Source organism: Pagrus major, chromosome 17 (assembly GCF_040436345.1).
Source record: "Pagrus major chromosome 17, Pma_NU_1.0".
Taxonomy (NCBI): domain Eukaryota; kingdom Metazoa; phylum Chordata; class Actinopteri; order Spariformes; family Sparidae; genus Pagrus; species Pagrus major.
Window position 1 is genome coordinate 14129137 of NC_133231.1, and position 10169 is coordinate 14139305.

Genomic DNA, 10169 nt, shown 5'->3' on the forward strand with positions numbered 1-10169 from the left:
CAATGTACACAAATCTTTCAGTTACACAACTAACATTTGGAGCGCTGCCAGGTGAAACCTCTATGTGTTCATAATAGGAACCACAGGACTAATAGTGGTGGTAGAGAACTTAATCTTTACATGGTACACACTGTACTTTCAAATGGTACATGTTGTACCTGCAGTATATATCTCAGAGAGGATATCTATTAAATTTAGAGGGAACAGATAGACTGAAGAAAGTTGTTACTGTGTGAGATTTTTTATTCAAATATTTATTATTAAGGACTTTTTGCCTGATGCCTTGATTGTGGACAGCTGAGAGGTGGAAACAAATCAAGGATGTTGGGATCACAATATATGCATTTTAATAACTACACCGTAAATAATTTATGCCTGTTTCAACTTAGAAATGTAAGTGAAACTGCTGCCTTAAATATGAGTCTTGTGTTTTTTATATAAGCATATATCTTTTTGGCTTTTAGCCTTCATTTAGACAGGACACCTATTAGAGTGAGAAGGGAAGACATCCAGCTAAGGGCCACAAGTCAGAATTGAAAAAAAGAAAAAGAGTCAGCTCTTAATTTCACACAAAGAACATCTGCAGCTCCTCCACTGGAGCTACTTTGTTTCAGCATTGGTACAAAAACAATAATGCAAAACTCCTTCCAGTGAATATTTAGAGGTTTGAGAATGAAGGAGACTGAATTCAGTACTAATTTTTATCATGGTTCACAGTGGGCTGAAAATAAAAATTATAAATGGAAGTTTAAACTTACATTTTTTAATTGATTAGTTGATGAAAACTAAACTTAAAACACATCTTTTCACGTCAGCCTTCAACCTCAATTAGTCAGACCTAATTACTGATATCCAACTTTAACTTAGCCTGTGAGGACACACTTGTGTATATGTTGCGTATCTATACTTTCATCTGCATACAGTTTAAACGTGTTCGCATATATGTGCTGTCCTGACATCTGTAAGAGTTTATATGTGGCCAGTGTTTCTTTTCTTGCTGTACCGTAAATACGATAGGTGACAAATATTCTGTTTATAAGTCTCTTTTATAAGATTTTGTATGTTTAGCCAACATTGAGCTAAATGGATACTTATCTGTTGTTTTTATCACGTGCACAGCTCTTTGAGGCATGCTTTGTGATATTGGGCTGCTTTTACTTGACTTGATTCCTCTGAATTCCTGTATGACTTTTCTTTTTAAACAGTGTTTAGGCCCCAGATTTAAACAAAACTGAGTTGAATTGTCCAACAGGTCCTTGTACCCGAATGAGGTGGCTGCTCATTGTTTTCCAAGGTGACACATATGACCTGTTTCAAAAGCAACTTATATTAAGTAATTCCTCATTTACAGCGCACGCAGGTATGTGATGAAATGAAGTGTTATTCTTTAGCTTTTGTATCGCAGCTCTATAAGAATCTCAATGAAAAGAAACAAAAAACTATTTAGTAACCTGGGAGCCTGGTTCTTCTAACTTCTTTTCCTCATCAGTTTTGTTTTTTCATTTAACAACATTTAGAACAATAACTATTCACCTTCGACATAGTTCAGCTCTACAGTCATTTAATGTAGATTAGAAACAGCTAAAGGAGCCAAACAGCACAATGCCAGACACAACACAACAACCTGAGCCCCAGGAGAGTTATGGGGTGACTGAGTTCTTCAGACAATGGCAATGAGAGGGACTTATCTGTGAGAAAGGCGCCGGAGAAAAGGTGAAAGTTTGCTTGTTTGGGGAAGAGGAACTTCCTGTTTTGGAGCTCGAAGTTGGCTGAGGTGGATACAATGGTTAGATCAGCCGTGTGAAGCCGACTGTACACACAGTGTAATGTGGGACAATCAGCAGGTCACAGCAAAGTCTGAAGAACTGAAGCTGACATATCTCTGCAGGCGTAATGTAACAGTGTGAGTCTCAGTTTGATGAATTATTATTAATCAACACTTACATTCATATAAAATGAAGAAACAGCATGTTACTCTGAACGCTGCAGCCTTTTTTAGGTGACAGAGGTTAGAGAAGAATCTGCAGGGACTGACCTGAGGACTTTTCTAGACATAGTTAGTCCTCATTGATATGTATAGATGTGTTTCCACTGTTTTAAATAAAGACTTCTTCTTAAGTGATATTTTCACTTGATATAGAAGGAAGAGAACAAGGGTAACTTATAATGTGACTGCTGTCTGCTGTGAAAAGGGCCCGTTGTAACGATGAACTACAAAAACAATCTTAATTCTAAAGTTTATGTGACTTTTTAAGATACTTGACTGTAACTGCCCACCGCTGCTCACCATACTCAGTGCCATCTTTTGCCGAGCTACTAGCTGTCATTAGCTAGATGGTTCTGTTAGCTGTGCAGCTAAGTGGCCCTATTAGCTATTAGCTGACTGGCTCTGAGCAACAGGGGAGGAACGGAACCGGGCTCAGCCGTCTCATAGTGAACACGATCGGACACTGAACTGGGGCCAAACACAGCTTCTGTTATTCAGTTTGACAACAGGGGACTAGCCGGTTAGCATGTTAACATCAGTAAACAGTGCTAGCATGCTACTGAAGTTAGCATGCTAACCAGCTAGACATAGCGTCAAAACTGTTGTTTCTTCATATTCTATTCAAATGTCAAAGGACCCAGCATGTGTGACCATTAATCACTTGGCCTATCCAATTATGTGATGTATCACCATCAAATAATTAGTCTAATGATCTGACAGAGGTCAAACGAAGCTGAATATTTGCCCACATGTGATTTACTTTGTTCGGCTCACCGGAGATTTTCATGTGTGTATGGTGACAACACTGTTTTAAGTTTAAAGTTGTTCACTGGAGTCTCTCCTGTTCCAGCACCATGGACAGAGTTCTGCCTTCGCGGCAGCCCGTGCTTCCCTTAAGCTCAGCTGACACAGTTAAAAACCTGTCATCATTATCTCACATCAGTTAATCATTAATAAGCATTTGTCTTTGTTTCCATTTAATCTTTATCTCTTTACAGTCCCTGAATGCCTCAAGTCAAATTAAATGACTCACCATATCTTAAACCTTCAATGACCACGTATCATTTCCGGTGATTAACCTGCGACTGGCCTGTTGCTTCCTGCCATTTCTCCACTTTAAAAATGTTTCCTGTTTTGCTATGTAGGACACAGACGACCATTTACTGTAAACCCAGAGAGTCAAGGTTATGTGAACAAGAGTAGAAGAAGATTGTAAACTAAACAGGTGTGTTGATGATCATGATGATGCGCAGAAGTGTACAAGTGATACTGAGCATGCCGACATTATAACAGTAATGTCAAATCAGGACTTACAACAAGAGGGTGGAGCTGAGGAGGATGCCCTGATTAAATCAGAACCCGAGGACAAGGTGTGGTAGTGACTTGTCAATCACAAGTCCTTTAAGGCAAGTCTTGCCACTCGGCAGCCATCTTTGCCCAAATAAAATCGGGCATCTATCTAAATTAATGGGGAGAGAGCCGTAACTTCACTTTCAACGGTCAACGGGAAATAAAAATGGCATGTACAGAATCAAACCTCAAATCTGATAAAAAACTGCCTCAGAGGTTTGGTGACTATGTCCTCAATCCAGAGTGGTGTGACGTGAAGCCGTCAGCTCATCCCAACAGAGCACTTGAATAAATGCGAGTCTAATGTGTGAATAATCTCACTTTTCTCGGTAATCCTGTGCAATAATGTTTCGGGAGTAAGGGGTATGTGTCATACAACCGCCATCTATGGCGTTGTGCACTTTTCTATTCAAAATGTTTTAAGTGATTTGTCTCCTCTCCAATAAAGCATATCCTGCTTTATCATGTATTTACTGGTAGGGAAGGCGACTCTGGAGAAAGATAGCTGATTGTTGAGTCTCATTCCCAGGTTAGGGTAAGGGCATTGGGTTAGGATTACGGGCCAAATACTGATGTCTGGCATCGGCATTTGATAACCTGGGAATGAAACTCAACACTCAACTATCTTTCTCCAGAATCTCCTTCCGTAACTTTAACTCTAAAGGACCATAATGTACAAAATGAACATCATGCTGCTTTGCAGAAGACTTGAAACTAACTGTTGAGACCATATGCTCATGAGGAAACTGTTTATTGAGGTAATAAATCCAGTGAGAAGTCGTGTCTAAGCTTACAGACTTCTTTTTGAATCCAGTGGAGTGCAGGCCATCAACAAGAATTCAGGATTAATGCACACTGGATTCTGAGCTCCATCCATATTTTATTCAGTCAGTGGTTTAAACAAACCTGCAAGGTGAGAAGCATGAGTGTTGCATAACTCTGCCCGATGGTGTCAGTGACTCTACTGTAAATACAGGCAGCCTGTCTGTGACATTGTCTGCAGCCAGGCTGCGGTTTTGCTCAGGCCTGTTTCAAAAAGATGTCTGCAGGGGGTCTCTGCAGGAGTAAGCTGAAGGAGAACTATGACAGGAATGAAATGAAATGCAATGAAGCGGGAAAACCACATTAACATTTGAGTCATCTTACTCATTCAGGTGAGCACGGACGGTACGTACAGTACAAGCAGTCAGAGAGGAACACAGGGTGATGGGCACTTTGTACCTCTCTCTCACCCCCTCAGCAAAGTTACAAAACGCTGCATTCTTTCCACAGATCCCAATGATAACACCGGCTGCGCTGCCTTTGAATGGCAAGCAAACGTACTATTGATGTGAGCCTTGAATTCCTGCACCATTCATCCATCTCAGGCCTCCTTTTGAACTCAGAAATGTGTTTGCTTGTCACACATTTGAAGCGTCTAAAAGGTCCCCCCCCCCCCCCCTCCAAATGATTCTTCACGTTTAGTTTCTTTACAGCTATGACAGTGCACTTTACTAAGAGAAGGCCATAAATCAGAAAATAAGAGATAAAAACAAGATGTGGTCAATTTTCCTTTTTGTTTTTTGGACTCAGAACAAGAAGCTCCTGCACATTGCCCTCTTCACTTAAAATCAGGGAAATTTAAAAGTGCAAAATGTATGAATTTTTGTTTAAAACATTAAAAAAATGAACATACATTATCAGCAGAATGTGAATAAATAACAGGTTTAGTCAAAGACATCTATGTATTGTGTTGAACAGATATCTACTGAGGTGAGCATGCTAACTAGCTAGCCCCATGCCTGAAAGCTCCTGTGAAACACTCCCCTGGTAGCCCAGCTAGCTGCATGGTTAACTGAGCTAACAAGCTAACAGTAGCTACAGTGGGTGTATAAAAAGAATACAGTTAGCAGCAGTTAGCAGTTCGTTTCAGTGCGTCATGTTTTTTTCAACAAGATTGCAAGAGAAGAGGACAGTGTCAGGGAGCTTTTTCTCCAGATTTTGTTGGGTGTTGGTCTTCTCCTACGCAACTGTCGATCCGCAATTTATCTTTACAATTTAAACCTTTGACAGACAGATAATAATTAAAGACACAGGTTTGATTTGATTCCAATTTATTTGCTTAACACATTTTATAACTTCAGCATTCTACATGACTTTTTTTTCTTTCCCTTAGGAAAAATAAATACATTTATTTTAATTTTATTAGAATAATAAATCTGATGATCCGTAAAAGAAAATGTACGATTTAACAAAATAATGAGTGAACACATGCCATGTCTGTGATAACTGATTGTGCACAGAGAGAAAAGACTTAAAGTTACTTAGGTTAAGTTAAAAGTTAAAGGATATCAAGCTAAAATATTACTTTATAACATTGTAACATTATAACATTTTTTTATCTGATTGCTATTAAAATGAATTAATTTTAAAATACTTTAAAAAAATGTATTTTAATACAGTACTTGAGTGAATGTACTTAGCTACATTCCACCGCTGCCTGTACATGCATGTACAGTATGCATGTCTATCTTCCTCTGTTACATCCGTCTATGTCAGTGCTGGCCTGGCCTGTCTGCACTGTGACACAGAGTCAAACATGACCAGCGGTGCAGCGTGTCCTCTCCTGAAAGTTGCTCCTCTCGATACTGATCCTCCACATCTGTCTCTGTGATGTGTTTGCAGAAATCTGTCACATTTTCCACCCTCTATCCCCGGGTACAAACAGACATCTTTGGGGCGCTCCGGCCTTCCTGCATCGGGTCTGTCAGCGGCCCTTTGTTTCTCGAAGGAGTGTCATTTGTTCAGGTGCTAGCTCCTGTCTTTCTCTCACTGTCGCTGCCTCAACAGCCACATTGTTTTTTAGTGAGCGTCCTTTGTCTGTGCATCCAGAGCTCTCCTGCTGGCCACAGATCTGAGGGACAGGAAGTCGGTCAGATTATTAAGTTAAATGTGGTCAAAATGTCAGTGAAGTTGAATTCTTGTCATTCAAATCTCACCGTAGGATGCTGAGTATGTTGAGTTGACGTCTTTTTACAGATCTCTTTGGGGAGGTGACTCCAGGGCTGCAGATGAGGAGGAACATTATAGTTAGCAAAAAATAAAAAAGACTAAATACAGACTGTCCTTGACATTGCATTTTGTCACTAAAGTTTTATTGATATTGTTCTAGTTAAAGAATATCTAACTTATATTAAGGCAAGTTTTACTTTTTTACACTCTCAGTCACCTAAAACAAGATTTATCTTTACAAGCTCGCTAAATGTTTTACTTTACAAGAAATCACTGTCACTGTTTACCCGTGAAGCCTCCTGTCTCAGCCTGTCATTCACCCCCCCATCTCTGCTGTTTCTGGGTGGTGACACTATTTGTTTGCCATTTTCTAGGAAACAAGATATCTTTTAATTGCTTCTCAACTCCTACACGCTTCACTCCTCGGGGCTCAGAGCCAATCGGAAACAGGCTTTGTGCACCAGACAGAGATCATTCCACTCCCCCAGGCCTCGGCTGTATAATTTGATGATCATAGTAAGATGGGACTAATGATACCACTCCTTGTCCTCCACAAAGGGCAATAACGTTTGCCTTTTACTCTCACGTGGGCCCTGCTTCATAGTTGTTTTGGATGCTCGGGCCTTGACTCACCTCTGACGGCAGAAGCTGGTGCAGGTTTGATCATCCGGGTTGGCACAGGTGCAGCGGCAAGCAGACCTCCTGCGTCTGGACAGAGCGCTGCCGAGACCATAAACTGTTGTCTTACTGCAGAGAGAAAGACAGCCACGGTGCCATATGTGGGATATAAACATTGTGCAGACTTTGCTCTTTGATACTTCATGCACCTCTGCCCATTTAATTATACAGTGATATGATAGCACATGTTTATTCTGGATAAGAATGCTAATGCACTTCTGTGTTGCGTTTTTAATCATCCTGACCAAAAGTTACTGTACAGAGTATGCTGCATGTGTGTCCTCTCATGCTCACCTGGGAGTATTGACCCAGATGATATCCAGGTGGCAGAAGTAGTGGCACTCAGAGTCCAGTATGCTGCTGCAGGCGCAGCGCTTGGTCCTCTCTCTGTGTGTCTGGACACCGTCAGCAGCCTCCACCTCCAGCTGTTCCACCACCGGTAGACTCAAACCTGGTTAGAGATAGAGCCACTCAGTAACGGAGATCCAAAGCATCAGCATCTGTCAGTGTTTTACTGTTTTTTTTTTTTTTTTTTTTTAAAAACAGATGGATATGTTACATCACCACAATTTGCGTGTGAGAACATGAAAAAGGTCATCAACCATTCTTCACAAATTCTTCCTGCAAAACTCATCAGTCTTGATCTTTTACAGTGAGCAAACAAATGTATTTACAGGATGGCTATGCATGAATTCCTTTCATGTCAAGGTCTCACATCTCACATCTACTTGGTCTTCTATTATTTTTGATTAAAAATCCCACACAAATTCAAGAAAAGCCTCCATGCTTCTACCACTTGTGCTTGAGTCAGTACAGAAATCAGTTACAAACTGTCTGTCAACACTGAGCAGCAGTAAGAATCCCCTCCAGATCAAATGAGCAGCTTCTGTGTGATAAATGAATCCTTTTATGTGTTCTGGGCTAGCCAAAACACACATGTGCACCAACATACAGCGATGGCCATTGCTGCTTTTAGTGCACAGTGTGGCTGAGATAAAGTCATTCACAACACTTCTAACAAAAACACACAGATATAGCAAAAAGTTGCTAACATTCTCTCTTTTAACATAACTGAGAAAGCTCTTAGATTCATGTAAAGGATCAGAAGCTTAAATCTAATGTCATGCACATCTACTAAAACAAGAACAAATGTAATTTTTTTAGAATATATCTTACAAAAAATAAGCTTACCCTCCTGCATTGAAGCCCATAGAGTGATGAGAAGAAGCACGCTGGTGTTGGCAGACATATTGTAGCTGAAAGCAGCTGGGCGAAGCTCTGCAGAGAGATGATTATCCGTACAGTCACAGCTGTGTTGTATATGCTGCTGCTGTTTGTCTGCAGGTGTCAGAGCTCTGCCACTCTTATCCCTCCTCCTCACATGATGTCATGAAATAAGCTCCACCCACAGCTGTTTGCCATGGAGCCACAGTGTACGACCCCAGGGTGTAGGAACCTGTGACACATACCAGGAATATCTGGTGCTGTGCAGCCTCTCCGTGACACCGCTGTCACCTGCTGAGTGACAGCGGTGTCTGAAGTTTACATTTGGATGAGGGAATGTCTATTTCCTCAAGCTAGAGAGACGGAGGAGGACATGAGGTGAGAGGGATCACCTAATGTGATAGAGTAAAGAGATGGAGGCTGATGTGTGAATATGGAGGAGGAACAAGATAATGGATCCCAACAGTGATCACTGGGAACACACATGGGAAGAGATAATAGGGGGGATGCAGCGATATGCTGGTTTGCAAAGGAGACATTTTAAATTGGAACAAAAAATCAAGGTTAATCAGTGATATCCAGACCCAGATATCTACCCTGTGAAGCTCCTGATACAAAGATTTACATGATGTCATGAAATGATTGTGACCTTTTAATGTATTCTGAAACTGAATCAACACTTTTAGAAATGACTGAAAAAGACCTTATTTTGAGCAAATATGGATTAATAAACCTTTTGACCTCCAAGAACGTATGTACTGCAGTTACAAAAACTAAAACTATGAGTAACTTTTAAAAAATAATCATTAACCTATAAAAATGTGATGTTACTGAAGTTAGATGCCGCCATTCAGCAAGCTATTGGACTTAACAAATCAAGTGGCTAGAATGTAGGCTATATTTTATGACAATTATATATATATATATATGTATCAAATGAAAATGTGACAATGTCAAAGCTGCTTCATAGCTGCCCATGAAATTAAAGCGTTGAACTTTACTTTACTTTCACTGCTATCACCGCTTTGTTTTTAGCTGCAGCGAAGCCAGTGACAAGCTGAAAATAGATCTTTGTTAATAAAACTATACCGAAATGTATTTTTGTTTTTGCTGTAGACGCAACTGGACTAAAATGTTAATGATGCATGTTATTTCCCCCAATGGTGCGTCTAGTCTGTTAGTCAATACAGAAACAATACATCACTATCATTGATTGACATTTACAGATTGATGTGACTCGTGCCGATTCCCAGAATCTCAGGTGATGCTGTCCCAAACCGACAGCGAGTTAATGACAACAATGACATTTATTATTCAGCAGAAAGGAAAACACAATGCATCGAAGAGAGGGGAGGTGGAAAGATGCCCTGCGGCTACAAATGAAGCGGGAAGAATAGAACCAACCTCAAGAGACTCTTAAAGGCGCACTACCCTGCTGTATGAGCCACGGTAAGTTAGCTAACCGTAAGACCTAATGTTAACTAAGCATATATATTTGCTAACGTTAAGTAAATGTTACTGGACAGTCGACTAAGTCAACTTGTGGCAACTGTGCTAGCATGTCCAATGTTTTAGCGTGGCTGGAAGACCGTTTTTTATCGCGAAAAAAAGGTTTTCAGTTTGCAGTGCCAAAACAATGAATGAATGAGCCTTCAAAGCTTGTGAGTGAAACATGCAGGGCTTGATGATTAACGTGAACTGCACCAATTCTCATCGTGGTGTAGGTGAAAAAAAAACATGTGAGGCCTTATTTTTATTTCTTTAAACCAATCACAATCGTCTTGGACTTCACAAAGCCCAGGATGCAGCGACAGTGCCCCAGCAATATAGTGTCTTGTTTTACACGTGGGCAGCGGGACCAGGCATTAAAAGGCAAAGAAAAGGTAACAGCTGATAGCTTGTTTTAGTTCATACTGCTAGCAACCATAGGGTTAGGATG

The 10169-nt window shown here is 40.5% G+C and overlaps 1 protein-coding gene across 1 annotated transcript; it reads right to left on the reverse strand.

Annotated features, from left to right (window-relative positions):
* Positions 1 to 5876: 5876 nt before the first annotated feature.
* Positions 5877 to 8276, reverse strand: LOC141012675 (endothelin-1). Its single transcript, XM_073486207.1, has 5 exons — positions 8198 to 8276; positions 7301 to 7457; positions 6962 to 7075; positions 6316 to 6381; positions 5877 to 6230 (listed from the first exon to the last, which is right to left on the reverse strand). The coding sequence occupies exons 1-5, from the start codon at positions 8253 to 8255 to the stop codon at positions 6179 to 6181; spliced, it is 447 nt and encodes a 148-aa protein (XP_073342308.1). The 5' UTR covers positions 8256 to 8276; the 3' UTR covers positions 5877 to 6178.
* Positions 8277 to 10169: the final 1893 nt, after the last annotated feature.